The 17,427-nt window shown below is 29.6% G+C and overlaps 5 protein-coding genes across 6 annotated transcripts; 2 read left to right on the forward strand and 3 right to left on the reverse strand.

The window, feature by feature from the left end:
- Positions 1-159: 159 nt before the first annotated feature.
- On the reverse strand, positions 160-2,703 carry LOC132906966 (uncharacterized). Its single transcript, XM_060959658.1, has 4 exons — positions 2,554-2,703; positions 1,702-1,891; positions 1,186-1,400; positions 160-709 (listed from the first exon to the last, which is right to left on the reverse strand). The coding sequence occupies exons 1-4, from the start codon at positions 2,566-2,568 to the stop codon at positions 551-553; spliced, it is 579 nt and encodes a 192-aa protein (XP_060815641.1). The 5' UTR covers positions 2,569-2,703; the 3' UTR covers positions 160-550.
- A 449-nt stretch (positions 2,704-3,152) lies between these two features.
- LOC132907125 (uncharacterized) lies at positions 3,153-9,244 on the reverse strand. Its single transcript, XM_060959896.1, has 7 exons — positions 8,699-9,244; positions 8,192-8,555; positions 7,077-7,331; positions 6,695-6,729; positions 4,675-4,965; positions 3,632-3,995; positions 3,153-3,494 (listed from the first exon to the last, which is right to left on the reverse strand). The coding sequence occupies exons 1-7, from the start codon at positions 8,998-9,000 to the stop codon at positions 3,237-3,239; spliced, it is 1,869 nt and encodes a 622-aa protein (XP_060815879.1). The 5' UTR covers positions 9,001-9,244; the 3' UTR covers positions 3,153-3,236.
- Positions 9,245-12,154: 2,910 nt separating this feature from the next.
- Positions 12,155-13,634, forward strand: LOC132906949 (transcription termination factor 3, mitochondrial). The gene is made up of 2 exons (XM_060959629.1): positions 12,155-13,233; positions 13,324-13,634. Exons 1-2 carry the CDS (start codon positions 12,255-12,257, stop codon positions 13,599-13,601), a joined length of 1,257 nt encoding a protein of 418 aa, XP_060815612.1. The 5' UTR covers positions 12,155-12,254; the 3' UTR covers positions 13,602-13,634.
- A 29-nt stretch (positions 13,635-13,663) lies between these two features.
- LOC132906950 (endoplasmic reticulum-Golgi intermediate compartment protein 3) lies at positions 13,664-17,219 on the reverse strand. Of its 2 annotated transcripts, none has more exons than XM_060959630.1 (8): positions 16,857-17,219; positions 16,307-16,465; positions 16,113-16,229; positions 15,993-16,033; positions 15,844-15,908; positions 15,549-15,772; positions 15,341-15,469; positions 13,664-14,319 (listed from the first exon to the last, which is right to left on the reverse strand). In XM_060959630.1, the coding sequence occupies exons 1-8, from the start codon at positions 16,969-16,971 to the stop codon at positions 13,982-13,984; spliced, it is 1,188 nt and encodes a 395-aa protein (XP_060815613.1). In that variant the 5' UTR covers positions 16,972-17,219; the 3' UTR covers positions 13,664-13,981. The 2 variants fall into 2 exon arrangements, with proteins under 2 accessions (XP_060815613.1, XP_060815614.1); XM_060959631.1 differs by having other exon boundaries at positions 16,887-17,210.
- On the forward strand, positions 14,645-15,501 carry LOC132906970 (reactive oxygen species modulator 1). The gene is made up of 3 exons (XM_060959665.1): positions 14,645-14,663; positions 14,921-15,054; positions 15,129-15,501. Exons 2-3 carry the CDS (start codon positions 14,927-14,929, stop codon positions 15,235-15,237), a joined length of 237 nt encoding a protein of 78 aa, XP_060815648.1. The 5' UTR covers positions 14,645-14,663; positions 14,921-14,926; the 3' UTR covers positions 15,238-15,501.
- Positions 17,220-17,427: the final 208 nt, after the last annotated feature.

The following is a 17,427-nucleotide window of genomic DNA, read 5'->3' on the forward strand; positions in this document are numbered from 1 at the left end:
TTTATAGAGCGTATACGATCGTGGTCGCAATTACCTTTTCATGCACTCTTGGTGCGCCATCTTCTGGTAAGGGTGGGTCGTTACTTGAATTGATGCGAGGTGTACGATTTTTCGAGAAAATTTTTAAAAAAATTTTTCTGTTTTAGGATAAAAAAAATATTGTAGAGTTATTCATATTTTAATTGTAATTGAGCTAACGTTACAATAACAAATGATAACAAATTAAAATATACGAGATTAACGTTATTCCCAACAAAATCTATAAATACATTGAATTATTAAGATTTCATTCATATTATCTAAGATGCAGAACATACATAATGATAAACATACATTATTATTGAGCGGTTAAAATTTGTAATTTAATTAGATTAAATAGACTGTACATTAAATCTTAAATCTAGATTCTTGAGTATTAAGTTCATTCTTCAATATTAAATGAACTTTCATTTTTCATAATTCTTCGTAATAGCATTAAAAGTGATCATTTAAAGTAATACTCGATGTCATCGTGTTTTTAAAGTCATTTTCGTCAACAAGTATAATAAGTTTAATACGCATGGTCAGGATTTACATCGTTTACTACAGAAGTAGCTTCGTAAGCTAGTCGTGCTGCCTCTCTTTGATTTGCAATTGCTGCATGCTCCTCGGCTATCTTCTGGTAGAGTTGAATATGTCTGTCCTTCGCTCTCCCCACACTCGCCGAATCCTGTAAGATGGTATACACGATCATCAGGTGAAAGCTACCGTTTCGAATCTTCTCTAGCAATAACATTGAACCTCAATCGAGTATATTTGTTCACTACTGATAAAAAAAACTTGGATAGAATTATTATTGGACTGCGGATATTTATGTAAAAATTTATATTTTTATAAATATAATTAAGAAACGTAACCTAGGTAGAAAATTGTCTTACACTGTACTTTGAATCTTTCGATATATCCATCATTAACGCATCATGCTTTTTCATTAATGATATATTTACAATTCAATTTATCAATAATTTTAAATCTTAATTTGATTCTTTTACATCTCAATGGTTTGAAAAAACGACACATTTAATAAGGAGTAAATAAACAGTAAATACGTAGTATCCAGACCAGGTAATAATCCTTCAGCTAATTAAACAATCATAGAATTTAATTATTACTGTTTGTTAAAAGACACAATTAAATGTTTATTACCCGTGGTAGATTGACTGGGACGCCATGAGCATTTGACTCGGCAATTTTCTGGTATAATCGAAAATGTTTTTCCTTCGCGAGTCTCACAGCTTCAGAATCGATAGGTTGAGCGATAGTATCTTCATAATTTATTAAAGACGCGTGAAATCCACTTTCATCAGCAGCATATTGAACTGTTCGTATTTTATGCTTGGGATCGATGAAGGAATAAGAACCTAAGATATAAACAATTACAATTTATTTATATAATAAAGACAGTTTATAAATTGAATACATATTATTTATCGATATTTGTCCTAAATACAAACAGGATTACAAACACGAATAAAATTATTTTTATGTAAAACAATAAACACAAGACAGAAGTTAAATAAATATGTAAATATCTTATATATCTTCATATATTATATGCATTCTGTGTATTTTTATGTCTTTAAGTTCCGTATAAGTGCATGAAAATCCATAGTCTAATTATAACCTGTAATAATGATCTCATAAGAAGCATTGAATAATTACCTTGAACATGTCCAGCGCCATCTCCACTCTCTTGATGAACACGATCAATGTTTCCAGGATATCGTCCTGCTTGGTATTGAAAACTGTAAGGTCTAGGAGGCGGTGGTGGAGTAGTCGTAGTCGTCGTAGAATATTCTGACAAAAGATGCGATACGTCCCCCAGGCAGGGGCTAATCAGAACGATTGCGATCTGATTCGAAAGTATAGTAATCTAATTAGCTATGTACACCGATAAATTAGTCGAATGTAATACAAGTTGACGTCACTTTTGTACAATTACAATTGAGTAACAATTATGAATTTAGTTTATTAGATGAATGTTTTAAATTATCAATAGATTTACCAATTTAGTTAAAGAGAATATGAAGAATATATGTATATATATTCATTGGCAATTCTTTCTATTTTAAGTTCATAGACAATATTTATAGAGATATAAAACTTATAAAATAAAAAACTAATCAATAATTGTAATTATGTGAAATAATAAGAAACGAATAAATTAATAATCATATGTTCAGATGATGAAAGATGAAACCTGTATACGAAGTACATAAATACCAAACTGATTACGGAATCAGGAATAATAACTTCAAGAAACAAATCAAAACGCGATGTAACAGTATTTATTATTTCTATTCTTAAATTTTTATTATTTTTTTAAATTTCACGTATTAAATGTTTTACTGAATGAAACGAAACTTATTTAAAATACATTGAAATTAATTGATGCTTTAGTTAATAAAAATTTAGATATAATAGTGCGATTAAAATATTACGAAGAATTATATAATGATATTGATATGGATTAAACGATGATGATATTAAATATGGTGAAATTGATGTACATACCATTAGATTTCTCATCTTGGCTGCTATGAGTCGACACTTTCGTATAGACGAATCGACATAAACTGAGATACTCTGCCAGTGAAAGTAATATAAGAAACTAACGAAAAGGTGGAGGCAATACGTGTTAAGCCTGTTTTAACATTGGCGCTTCTTCGAACATAGTAAACATTCCTTTTCATAGCAAAATAATTAAAGCGAGGAGTGGTAGTATTATAACGTGTTGTAACGCGTTAAACATCTCTAGATCGAATCTGTTATCAATTTTTGCTTTAATTTTCAATGAAAATTATGTGAAAAGGGAGATTTTATTGAAATTACCAAATAATTATATCTGAATAAAATTCTAGTATATTAAATATATTTTCTATAAGAAGCTAATAAAAATAAAATTCAATGAAATAAATTCTATATCTGAAAAATCTATGCAATAAAAATACCTATGTATAATTTTGTAAGAAAATAATGAAGTCGGGAAATCATTGAGAAACTAATATTATATGAAATAAAATTAATTATAATTTTTATATATTTATTATAAAATAAATATTTTAGAATAAATTTACAATACGTAGGATAGAAATAGAAAAAAAAAAAGGAAAAACATTTATACTCATTTATTCATAAATTATCTCAATGGGTGGACTTTAACGAATTTGTTTAAATCTGTATAGACAATTGAACATTTAATCAATATCGAGTTTCTTGAAAGTGCCTTCAACGCCAAACAGATCGGTCGCTGTTTTCCCTTTACCTGCTCTCAATGATTCATTAACACGCCTTGTTTGTTCTTCTTGCAAAAACCAGTCACGATTATCCTCGAGCATTTTGATAGACTTTTCGTGCAGTTGCATTAACGGACCAGCCTTTCCACCTGCCTCGTTTGGTAATATATCTACTGGTAAAAATTTCGCTACTGTATCCAAAGTTGTATGTGTATGAAGCTGTAACAAATTAATATAATCAATTAATAGTACCGTAAAATCAATTATTAATAATATCTTCAGCGGGTTTCGAAATTAAAAATTTTTAAGTTTGAAATAAATCTGAAGTGCAAGTTGTACCAATACTATTCTATTACCATGTCTAACAATTCCTTCTTCATGAACGGTTTCATCATATTCAGTATCACATCCATCACGCTCGTAATATTCATAAAATGGAACCCTTTCAAGCGAACTGGCAATGCCTCTTGCAAATAAAAAAGATATTTCTTCAAACCCATCGGATTCAATCGAGCAGCATGACCGAATACAACGTTCTTCATATCGAATAAAATGATGTGTCCTTCAGTTGTGCCTTCTTTGTAAAGCCACAAATCAAGCACCATGCTCAAAAATTTCATTGCATCGTTATAGACATAATTCGAAGGATCCGTATCGATTAGTCTTCCGTAAAGAACAGCGTAACCTTCTGGCGTTTTCGTCTCTAAAACTTGAATAGTTCTAAAAATCCAATAATTATTAAATTACTAAAAACTCCACAATTATTAATTATAAAGATTAATTAAGAGATCTATATTTTTCGACGCTTAGCTTAAATATCGGGTTATTCAGAAGATTTGTAGCGAAATTTGAAAAGAGATAATCTATTACTGTAAATATTAATTAGAATTAGAATTACAAATAAGGATTAGAATTTTATTAATTAATACACGCAGATCTAATATATTTATAATTTTACGAGTTCTTCTTTGATCGTCTTTTCGCTTTTTCGCAATTTCGCCAAATACACAGTAAAAAATTTATATAAATTATTAGAAATATAATGAATTCTCTGAACAACCTGATAAATAATATAATACGTTAATAATCATTTTTCTTTTTCTTTTTTCTTTTTTTGTGACAGATAATTGGTTCTGTGCGTGCAATTAGTAATTAAGTGTAATATCATACGTATTATAAGATAATTAAACCTGAGAAGATTAATGCGTGAGATTTTAATTAAGAACAATGATTGTGAAGATGAAGCATGCATGGTATTTGTTAGGCGCCTTTAGTTACTAGATTCAATTTCAGTTGTAATTATTATTTATAATGGAATAATAATACACTATATATGTATATGGCTTACAGAAATCGAATTCTTTAACGCTAGAGTTATCAGTGACTGAAGTATACCCACATTGTCTGAAAAGATTTCCTTAATTCCTTCGTTCCTAAAGGATCTCTATTGGAAAAGAATTCAGGTACGTGGCTCCTCACAGTGTAATATGCATCAATAGTCGTTTTTGTGGGTTCCATCCTATAGTAATTACTATGTAGAAATAACGCCAATTCGGAATCTGTTATTTGTGGTAGATGAGGCTGTTTCTTGTACCAGTCTCTTAACATCTGCATGTCTTCCTCTTTCAGGTCTGGATTATTCTTTAACTCATCTTCGTATTTTATTCCTTGGAATGCCATATTTGAGTTCCTTCAAAAATTAGACAAATCTCCTTTATATCATAAGATTCACAAGGAAACTTCAAAACACAGTCTTTAAATTTTGAACAAATACGTAAACTTAATTTTTATTTAACTTTTTACTTATTAATTAATTTGTAGCTTCCAGTTTTGTTTTATCTTTGCAAATTTGCAGTTTCATTGGGTGAGAAGAATGTTTTTCTTATTTAAGATACAGATTTTACTAGAATCTTGTAATTTTCATTTATACATGAAGTATATATCATTTTAAATATCAACAGAAACTATCAACGATATAATTTAGTTATCAACTTCGATATAAGAATTTTAAAAAATGCACAATAAAATTTATAAAATATTCTTACATATAATAACGAACTCAGACGTAAATTATTAATTTTACAATGATACAATGTACAAGCAATAAAATATTCACGATATGAATGATTAATTTTGAGATATTGATTTTTCCAGAAATTTTCTAAGAATGCATCAAAGTCAACGTGGAAAAATTCCTATTTAATTTTCTTGAATAAATTGATGATACTAATATTTTATATTTATGGCCTTAAAAATTTTTAACGAAAGTCGTAATTTGATTTATCAAATACTTAAAATGAAATATTTGAAAGAAATGGAACACTGTAATACCAAGGAAAGCTTATTTCCTGAAGATCACTTCAACGTGATACTACGGTGGCGGTTTGAATAGTACTAACTTCTTTAGAGATCCGAGTACAATCGAGTAATGGAATGGGTTAATATCAGATAATCACACATAGCGTGACAGTCGAGGTCGACAGATTTCCAAGTGCCAAATTATATATCTTATCATGACATGAAAAATCCTATTGAGAAAGATTCTATGAAAATTAATATGTTTTTATATAACTACTTATGATGCATAATAAAATCGATGAGATATGTAAACGTGTAATGAAACATTTATATAGATAACTTTTACATATGATATTTTTAAAAAATATAAACAATTAAATTTAAGGATGTTGAGCTAGTTACAAATACTGGGATATATGGAGCAATTAATATTAAGAAATATCGGATAATATTAAGAATATTAAGGAATATTAGGTAATCTGTTATTTGTTTAATGGTTTAATAATGATTAACTGGTAGAAATTATTTTTTAAATTCTGCAATGTATGAGATTAATTCAAGTATTAAACTATTACGATAAAATTTTTTCTTATCATTCTGATCAAGCAAAAATGTATAGGCGTAATGTACCGGATAGAAATAAAAGACATCATGACGTTGAATAATATGTCCCACAATATTGCAAACAGGAACTTGTCATTAAAGGAAACTGTTACGTTACGTTACCGAAGTCGGTCTTTAAAATGATGCACATGTAGACAAAGTGTCAGTTTTACATTAGATTGCAAGGTATCAGTAATAAGAGTGATTTGTTAAGCCAAAAAGATTGGGGAACTAGTCAATTATTATTTGTATTTGTGTTTCTTTTGTAATAGTCCATTTATTAGATTAATAATTGTATTGTTTAAAGTTTTACATTAGGTAGATGAGTTTTATCATGATTATTTATCAAAAAGAAATATGTGCATAACGAGCGCCAATTTTCTAAAATATCTTCTTACAACTTTGTACAACTTAAATATTCTATCATTTTCTTGAAATTATTTATGAAATTATACATGAAAGAGTTTCATAAAGAATTGAAAGGAGATGATTTCGAAAATTTCCTTCTGATAAATTACCAAGAATATATCTTGTTATCCAAAAATGTATGAAGCTGTAAATATTAACACGTAGCAATTAGTACGTAGCGGTATAATTAATCGTAGAACTAAAGAATTCTACTGGCTCTAATTACTAGCATACATTTAAATTTGTATACTATTTTCGCCAAAAATTCCCGTTAATGAGATTGTTACGAACAGAAAAATTAAAAAAACAAGACAATGATTTATTGAACAAAATGAACACAACGCGTGTACAATAATAAATCTTTATTACTCTTTATAAGATACGCGTAACAGATAGGTTTCTCAGAGTTTAAATATCAAAAATTGTTAACAAAGTCGCATACAGAGAGGAGATTGTTCATTAAATAAAAAATATGAGATCGATGCTTTCTTAATCTATGTCGAGCTTCTTGAATGTGCCCTCGACACCAAACAGATCATTGGCGATGTTACTTTTTCCAATACGCAACGACTCATCCACCTTGCCATATTTCATTTCTTCGAGGAACCATTCTCGTTTACTGTCGATTTCATTTATCCGCGCTTCCTGCATTTCAGCTAGCGATCCAGCTTTTCCACCGATTTCATTCGGTAAGAGATCGAGAGAGATGTATTCTTCCAGTGTTTTTAACGACGAATGCAGATGTATCTAAAAAAGAAAAAAAGGAAACTGGTAAAATGTAAAATAATATTTAACTTTAAAGAATATATCGGAGAATTTCTAAAGAAATATTTTTATTTGGTAATCGTGCTTTGTGTTTTCATTTGAATTTTATTTTCACTATGTTCAAATACTTTCGTGAGTCGCTGGTACAAATTATTCATTTCAATGAAAATTATTGATAATATTATCAAATATTTTAAATAAGAAGAAAAATAATTTCTGAAGGATTAACATGGTAATTGCAATATCGTTTCACGTACGCAATGAATAATGCACCTACTTCGTAACACTTTTAGCATCGAGAAATGCATCACCGTTGTTGCTCTACAGAGCGGAAAATTATCATTTTATGCAGAGTCTAACATAGATAAGTAATTATTTCTTATGTAAGCCGTCGTCGAAAAAGACATATATAATACATAAATTACAAATGATACACTGATGTTCTCGTAATACGTGAGCGAAATATCATGAAACTAATGTAATGTAATCGATACATACAATACCAGGAAATTCGCGTTAACTGTTGTATAATTAATTATTCAATAAACACAAAATGAAAATTGTAATTCAACAGATGTTATTAAAATACCAATAATGTCAAAATATTTGGTTTTAGCATTTAACATATTATTCATATTCCTTTCATCACTTTTCACGAATAAATTATATTTCGAAATTTGAAAAGAAGTATACATCTGTTGGTATATAAACATGAAAAAGAAACGAATAGAACAGCAGTTTCAGATAAAACTGCAGATACCTTCAATCTTTTTATATTGTTATACAACTATACTGATTAATGATGGAACTGAAACTCTGAATCTCGTTATAAAATTCCTTACCATGTTCCAAAGTTCCTTTTTCATAAACGGTTTTGCCATATTCAGGATGACATCCATCACTGAAGGAGTATTAATAAAATGTATGCCCTTTATACGAACAGGTATGGCTTCCTGAACGTACATCACTAACTTTTTCATCCCCATAGGATTCATCCGCCCTACGTGTCCGAGAGTCACGTTAGATGCATCTGCGATAAAAATATAGCCATCGCAAGTGCCATTTTTCAAACCAATCAAATCGCATCCCATGAAGATATTCTTGTTACTATCTTCGAAAGAATAGTGCGATGGATTAGTATCCATTAACTTTCCGAAGAGTATCTTGTAACCATGCTTCGAGAGTCCGGGCAATTCAGAACTGAAACTACAGCACAGGAAGAGAGATTAATTACAAATTACCTACTAATCAAGAAACCAGTAACATTAATAGGTTTAATTACTAACGGAGAAAATTTCAAATTATACAATTAAATAATAGAAATGATCAAACAACCGATTAAAACTTACACAACATTAAAAGCTTGCCGCAGTTCTTTGGATCCCAAAGGATCTCTGTTATCAAAAAACTCAGGAACGTGAGATCTAATAGTAAAAAAATTCTCTATAGTATTCTTAGCTGCCTCCATGCTATAATAATTACTATGAAGAAACAAAATGAGATGCAAATTAGATGGTTTAGGTAAATGTTGCTGTTTATCACACCACTCTCTCAACATTTCGATATCCGACATCTTTAGTTCCGAATTTTTTTTCAATTCTTCTTCCAAGGAAAAAGGATAAGGCAAAGGGATCATCTTTTTATTGACCATTTTCGTTTCGTAATTTAAACCAGTTGCACTGTGAACAAACGAATCAAACAACAAGTTCTTCTGAAGATGCACAAGAATTTTTGTCGCGTTGCGACGATCTTTATCGTCAAATCCTTGAATTTTTGAAGACTTCTTGATCACTGAATCACGATAATTTCACCGATACACATCGATGCAGGAAAGTCTAACGCGGAAAACTTGTACGCGAATAAATTAATAGTAGGCAAAAACGGTATCACTGATCGGTCTGGAGTCTTAACGAAGACTGAAAGAAACACTGGGCGCCTTGATTTTTAATTCAGACCGTAAATTGATTGAGTAACGTGTGGAGAAGGTAGCATTAGGCCAACGTACGGCAAATGTGTGTGTTTACGATTCAGGAATATTGTAATTTTTCTATCGTTAGAGTGTACGCTGGAAAAAGATGATAATTACGATAGACGAAAACACATATTAGACCATTCTCGATCATTTCATCTATGAATTATGCGTAAACACTGTTCATAGATGGGTATTAGGACACTGAGAAAAATGAGATAAAAGTGGAAAATCATTATAAGTAATATGTGAATTTTCATGTAAGATAGTTTTATAATGAGTTAGAACAGAGAGAAAGGAGTAAGGACAAAGTAAAGATAATATTTCTATCGATGATTATGAAAATAGAGTAATTCGTGTATTCTTCATTTCGGTTAAAATCGGTTAAAAAATGTTTTACCATTATAGAACGAAAATTTCTATTAAACAGTTTACTCTTATAGCGTAAAACTTGCTCATGATTGTACAATTTTATAAGAATCTCATATGGAAATATATGAATTTTAGATAATAACCAATTTCAGTAGCTTAATCTACAACTATGTTGTAAAAATTCTTCACTGTTATAGTAAAATCAAACAATGTAATGCAGAATAGTTGACTGATCCTTTGATAATCTATATCAATTATTTGCATAATTCATTCGCTAAACTAAGTTAATTATTTATATAAATGTATAATTCTATAAATTGTTGTATTCTATATGATGTTATGATATTTGTAAACGGGAGTGCACCTGCATATAAAGTCATAAACAGTAGACATAAACCGATTCAAGTTGAAAGCACCACGCCTAGATTCATCGATAGAAGCGTCATGCTGTTACACATAATGTTAATTAATTTTCACAGAGGAGCATCAACGGAGGAATTATGAAAGCATCCGCTGGAATAAAAAAGGCATTCACCGGAGCCGCAAAGGAATCGCGACGCTTTCTAATTTAATCATTTTCTGATCTAGTTCCTCGTTGTTCCGCTTTGAACACGGATGTTATGAGTTTGCGATTATCTGCAAAAAAATTCTCAAGAATATAAGATATTTATAATGATCGTAGACAAAGTTCATTATCAGAGGGGAATTAACAAAATGTACTACGTAAATATTTAGTAAGTATTTATTTTTAAATAAACAAGCATCAATTCTTACGCAAAAAAGTGTAATCGTACAGGGTGGCACGTAAGCCCCGTTTTCCGTTTAAAAGTTGTATAATTTTTTTATTTGTTAATAAATTGCGTTTATTTATTTATTTATTTATTTTTTACTATAAAATACACAAAGTGGAAATATTTTTAATTCAGAAACGGAAAATAATGTGGCGTAAATGATCCCCGTTTTCTGCATCGCAAGCGTGGACTCTTTCCACTACGTCCTGCATCACAGCTGTTAATGTTACGGGTCCCAGGGCTGGCATTTCTTCCTGGATATTGTTCTTTGTCTGTTATATTGTTTCGAGTTTATTAACACACATTCTTACAAATATTTCTACAGAAAGAAGTCTGATGCCGTTAAATCGGGCGACCGGTAAAGCCAGTTGAATTTGGAAGCTCGCGAAATTAAGCGACATAATTATTCGAAAATTAAATTACTTTTACTCGTTTCTCCGTTGTGAATTTGTCCATTATAAAGTTGCACAAAAGAAACCAAAAACCCAGGAAGAAGATTTTAAGATATGTGATAGGAAAATCGTTATAAAATTTTTAAATGGGAAAGTACCTGTATAAATTGAAGTGCGCAAAAGTAGAAAGTTTTACACTTATGAACTTATGCATGTAGTACATAGAACTTATATTTATATACGTAATTGCTCATTATTGTGAAATAGTGATTTACATCGTTAGATAACAGCATGCAATACAAATACACGGCAATAACGAAACCTCCTTCAATTTCCTTCAAATTAAACGACACTTTAAGACATGTAGTGCAAATTAAAGGTACGGCAGCCCTAAAGCAATTACATTATATTAAATAGTAAGTTTCGTTAACTACTTCTACGAATAACTTAATAACTTCTTTCCTAATATATTGCAATCAGAAGGAGGAAATTATAAAAAGCTTATATGTAATCAAAATGTAAGACGAGCAGGTTTTTAATTAAATGTTTATACATATGATATATCTATTTAATTGATCAATTAAATATTTAAATAAAATTCTACTTTGAATTATATAAAAAAACAAAAATGGTATTAATTTAATTTAATTTAAATTCCATTTGAATAAAAACTAAATAAGATGATTAACGACATATATTTTTAAATTAAATACGTAACACTAATGAAAAGTGGGAAGTTTGGTCATTTTAAGTTTTATTAAAAGATTGGCTTCTAAAAGAATATAAAAGCTACTTCATTCTTCTAAAAATAAAATTATGTATTAATTTTTTATTATCTGTAGATAGTTATTGCCAAACTTAATAGTATTTATCTAAAACATTTATTTTTTCACTTATGAAAATCTTCATTTATTATTATCAAAAATATAGAATCCCGAAGTACGTATCTTAATACAATATCAAATAAATTATATAAATGTCATATTGAAGTGAAATAAAATATACTACATCGATTTTATTTTTTAGATCCAACAAAATTTCTCGCAACAGAACACGTGCCTTTTAGTTCTTCACATTACCGTGAAAGACGATGGCACAGTTGTCGCTGCAGTATATTTGATCACACAGTTACAACACACTTTCACATACACAATATACCTCGTTTCCTCGTTAGTGACGTACAAATGGTTACAGTGTGATACAAAACTGGATTGCATGCTTAACCTACCATGTACTTTACCTGTGACTGTAGGTTACTTGCAGTAAAACACATATATGAAGTTGTCAATATACATATGTACTAATGTGTATTGCAAGGAAGTTTATTTTGTTATTTCTTAGCAATTAAAAGATAATATTCCATGTAATTTTATCATTAAATATGATGACTTCACGGTTGTATACACTTTTACACTTAAAACCCTGCAATGTTGTTGAAATCAAAAATTTCATTTTTCAAAACGTTTCTAAAAGCTCCAAACTTCTTTATTGCTCTTCAACTGATGCAATTAAGGATAAAGTAACAGATATTAACGATAAAACTTACTTATCAGAGAATATTAAGCCTGATAATATAGGTTACACTGAGAAATCAACAAATAATGCATTTACAAAAGAAAGTGAAGATATTGAAAACAATAGTAGTGTGACAAAAGTACATAATGAATTGCAACAGTTATGTAGTATTGAATCTTTAGCAGGAAATGTTTGCAAAGTAAATGATACGTTGGAAGATATAGATGAAGAACTACCAGGACCATTTGATCATTGCGATAAAGATCTATCTGACATTGGACCTAATATAACAGCAACTTATAATTTTGCAAAATTTGCGAACGACTCACATACAATTCAACAGTTAGTTAAATTAGGAGTTGAATTATATAAATTAGAAGCAAACAAAGAAATACTAGAAATGTTTTTGAAACTCGACTTTGAAAGAGATATGAAACCATACATACAATTTTTACATGATTGTGGTGTAAATTCAGAAAATCTTGGATTCTTCATCACCAGATATCCTAAGGTTTTTAAAGAGAACTTGGATGATCTTCATACAAGAATAAGGTATTTGAGAGCTCATAACTTTAACATACAAATGATACAAAGAATAGTAAACATACATCCTCCGTGGTTGGCTTTCAAGACACAAGAGATAGATAGCAGATTAAGTTATTTTCAAAATAATTTTCAACTGAATGGTTCTCAAACAAGAAATTTGGCAGTAAAATCTCCAAAGCTCATAACATATGATATGAAACGCATAAGAAAGAGTACCTTTGCTGTAAAAGAGGAAATGGGTTTTAATGTGCCAGAAATACATCTTATTTTGCTTAAGGCACCACGTGTCATGATTCGAGGTAATTAAGATAATTAATGCTAATAATATATTAATAGGAATACATTTATTCTATCTGTTTAGATGTGAAAATGTTTTATTTTAATTACAGCCAGGACTGAAGTGGTGAAAACTTTTGATTACCTCCATAATTATATGGAATTATCACATACTATTATAAGCCAGCAACCACAGGCTTTATTGTGTAGAAAAGGCAGGCTTGAAAGAAGACATAGATTTTTATTAGAATTAAAAAGAGACCAATATGATCCTACAAAACCATTATATGTGTCACTATTAAATTTAGTCAAAGGTAGTGATGATGAGTTTTGTAAAAATGTTGCAAAAGCATCTATTCGAACTTACAATGATTTTCTAAAGAGTTTGTAATATTTGAAATAAACATAATTATATTATAATAAATATTTATATTGTTTCAGCCTTCTTGTTGTAATAGTATAACCTTTATTGTATACATTTTACTTAAATATTAGGTATTCTTACATATTCCTATAGTCCTTTATATACAGTTTTATATATCTTATACAAAAATGTTTAATCTGTTGTGTCAATACAAGTTTAGGCAATGTAAAAAATTGGTAAATTTTATATTGTTACATCAGCATTTTCTTTTTTTTCATGTTTTTAATAATACGCTCGATAAAAGGTTAAGTTACTTCTTAACTGACGTGTAAGATCAAATCATCCGTTGTACAAAATATTTTCAAATATTCTATAATACTCTTCAAACTTATAGGCTGATCTAAATTTTAATTGTATTTGCCCAATTCTATCTTTTTTTGTATTGCTCTGACAGAATGATATAATAGCGAATCTATTAATCCAGCAACTGTAAATACGCCACCGATAATTGCACATGCATTCGTTGCGAAATGACCGAACGATTTCGCTTTTTCTGTATATTTTACCATCAGTGGACTTAATTCATAATTAAAGAATATACCAGGCATTCCAGATTCGCCGCTAAACAAAGACATTTGTCTGGCGTGTCGAGTTACAGAAAATTGATTTGTCAATAACGTGGAACCATCAGCGCGCACGTAGGTCGTTGGTACAATTTTGATGTAATGATAAAACATCATCGCACCTAAAACAAAAACAACAAAATATCTAAGTAGAGTTTTAACTGTAATGACACAAATTAATACAAATGTGTGTTGAATGAAGTCTAATAGTTTAATATTTCAAAATTGAAAGTATAAGAACTTTCTGTAAAACGTTCTCATAATCGAAATATTTTCGTATTAATCGAATAGTCCGCCATTATCATTGACGTCATAGAAAACGGAAATAGAAGAAGTAGCCATCTTGCATTGTAAACGGAAAACTTACATTGCTCGAACGAATTGTGCTAAGGATTTATCAGTAAACGACAAAAAATTATAATAAAACGAAAACTAATCAGAAGTTCCAAAGTCGTACGTTTAAATCGTGAGTGATGTTAACTATAATGAACGTCAATACATTTTTTTGTGTATAAGATAAATATGATTTATTCGGATCATGACAGGAATAATTAGCTCACAATGTGTTAAGGAAATTTTATAAATTATATGTTAAATAATTGACTAAAAATTAGTTTTACATACTAAATTCATTAAAATGAGAAATTATAATTAATGTTTATCATGAAATATCTCTTTAAAAAGAAGTTGAGGTTATATGTTTTTATAAATTTATATTCGTAGAATAAAATGCCGGCCGTACCAGGCATGTATCAACAAGCTCCTTCATGCTGGGATAGGATAAAGCTTGGTTTTATGATTGGATTTTGTGTTGGTATGGCATCTGGTTTTCTGTTTGGCGGGTATTCTGTCGTTAGGTGCATATTTATTTATGGTGATTAAATTCTGGACATTTTGTAATGAGAAGCTAACGGTGTGTGTTTATTGCCAGATATGGACTAAGAGGAAGGGAATTGGTAAACAATGTTGGAAAAGCGATGATTCAAGGTGGTGGAACATTCGGAACATTCATGGCCATAGGAAGCGGAATAAGGTGCTAGTATTTAAAGACTGATACATTGGAGATTTAGGATACAAAAAAGTGTAGTATGAAGATATTCTGTTAATTTCTTAATAAAAAGTTTCTATGTAACAAGGCCATACCTTCCATTGCTACTACAGTGGTATCATCCATAGGATTTGTCTTTCCTGGGATGTTTAGTCCAAAACTCAAATGGCGAATCTTGTGGGTCATATTAAATTGTGTTGATGTATATGGTTTGACATCATGCACTATAAGCAAAATAAAGATCATAATATTATTACTCATACTTCAATTTATGCAAAAGATAATATATTTTTTTTCACTTACCATGTACGTGGTTTACAGAAAAGCTGTCACCTGGTGCAATGTGAAAACTCCCACCCACTCTGTTTACTTCCATATAACCATAGATTTGACACCCTTGAGTAAAGGCAGTTTTCATTTTCTCTACTGATTTATCATTTTTACATTGCTCTATCATTCCTAGAGCAGGAGGTGCCCAGTTTTTAAGTCTATAGGCTTCTCTTACATCTTCACAAGTATTACAACATCTATGAAGTTAATTGATATTGTATGATGGATATTTCATAAAATACATACATAAATTTTTGTAATACTATACTTGATAATATCACCAGCAGCTCCATAACAGTCTCCACATGCTTTCTCAGTAGTGCTTTCTACTGTCTATGGAAAAAAATTATGTTTTAGTATAAGTTTTAAAATTTATATTATAAAAACAGATCTATAAGAGTCATATAATTCAGTTACCTTTATTGTTGTTTTACTACGTGCTTTTGTGTCAGTAATGTCTACAATAAAATGAAGAAAAAGGTATTAAATTTATATTATTTAACTTAAATATTTTAAAATTTTTATATTATTTTGTACCTGTTCTTTGTGGATCTTCTATAGGTTTTCCATTTAAGTCTAAGCGTCTTTTAAATATATTATGCTCTATTTGTAAATGCTGTTCACCTGTCGTGTCCATTGCATCTATTGATAAAACTGCAATACACTTAATTTAATATACATGTCAGTATTACTCATAATGCATTTATATTCATAAAATAATCTACACCTACCATCACAAGATATTGTAGGTACAATTATATCTAAATTAATTCTTAATTTTGAACCCCTTGAAGTATCTACAAACAATTCTTCACTTAGGGTTGGAGTAAGATAATAATTTACTTCGGATAGAAATAGAATACCCATGATAATGGTACTAATAATTGTCACTGAAACATGGAGGGGTACATAAATATTAAACATAGATTATAAACTTTATTTATGGTAACTGATAACAAATATGTAAACAATAGTTATGAGATAGTGGAAACCTTTAGAAATACATGTAAAAATTGAAATATAGTTTCAACAAAGTGTAAGAAATGACGGTATTCGATTTTAGAAACAAGAGAATGATAGAAATTTCTACTTCCATTAAGTATTATCAACTTTTGAGGTTAAGTATGTTTATCACATCATAATATCTTGAAATAATGTTTCAGATTGTAGAATAGAATAATTTTAAAATTTTTCGGCATTATGAAGACTCCAGAAAATTAACAAAATTGTTTAATAGTTAAAAGTATACTGGTAGCAGAATAAAACCGATAAGTTGTACACATTTAAGATTTGACAAGTGAAACATTTTACCAACGGCACCACTGAAGGTTCGTACGAGAATATCCGCCTCTTCGCGCACTTTTGGGTGCACGTCTAATTGCCGTAATATTTGCATGATCAGTTAATAATAAGATAAACTACTCAACACGGTTTGAACCGTGAAATACACTCGGCGTGCTAACTTTTCCCGGAACGCATATGTCACAATGCGACAACTTAGAAACGTGGCAAACGATAGTACATGATTGGTTGTCGTCGGTGCATCGTGGGTGCATCAAGTGCATTCGGTAACCAATCATATTTCAGACATATTCATTAAGTTCATTTAAAGTTGTTCATTCTTACAGAGTTCATTCTTCAGTTTATATAAAAAATTTGATGTTATTCAATTCCAGGTATTTATTTTTTTCCTTACCATATAGAACAATTATAGATATCTTTAAATTAATGTTGGAAATTGATTTCAAAATGTAATTAACTCATTGTCGTCCCTGTTTATGGTTATAGATCAGAGATACATATTTGTTAAATAGTTGATTGTATTTGTAATAAAATATAATTTCAGCTCTAA

This window comes from Bombus pascuorum, chromosome 5 (assembly GCF_905332965.1).
Source record: "Bombus pascuorum chromosome 5, iyBomPasc1.1, whole genome shotgun sequence".
Taxonomy (NCBI): domain Eukaryota; kingdom Metazoa; phylum Arthropoda; class Insecta; order Hymenoptera; family Apidae; genus Bombus; species Bombus pascuorum.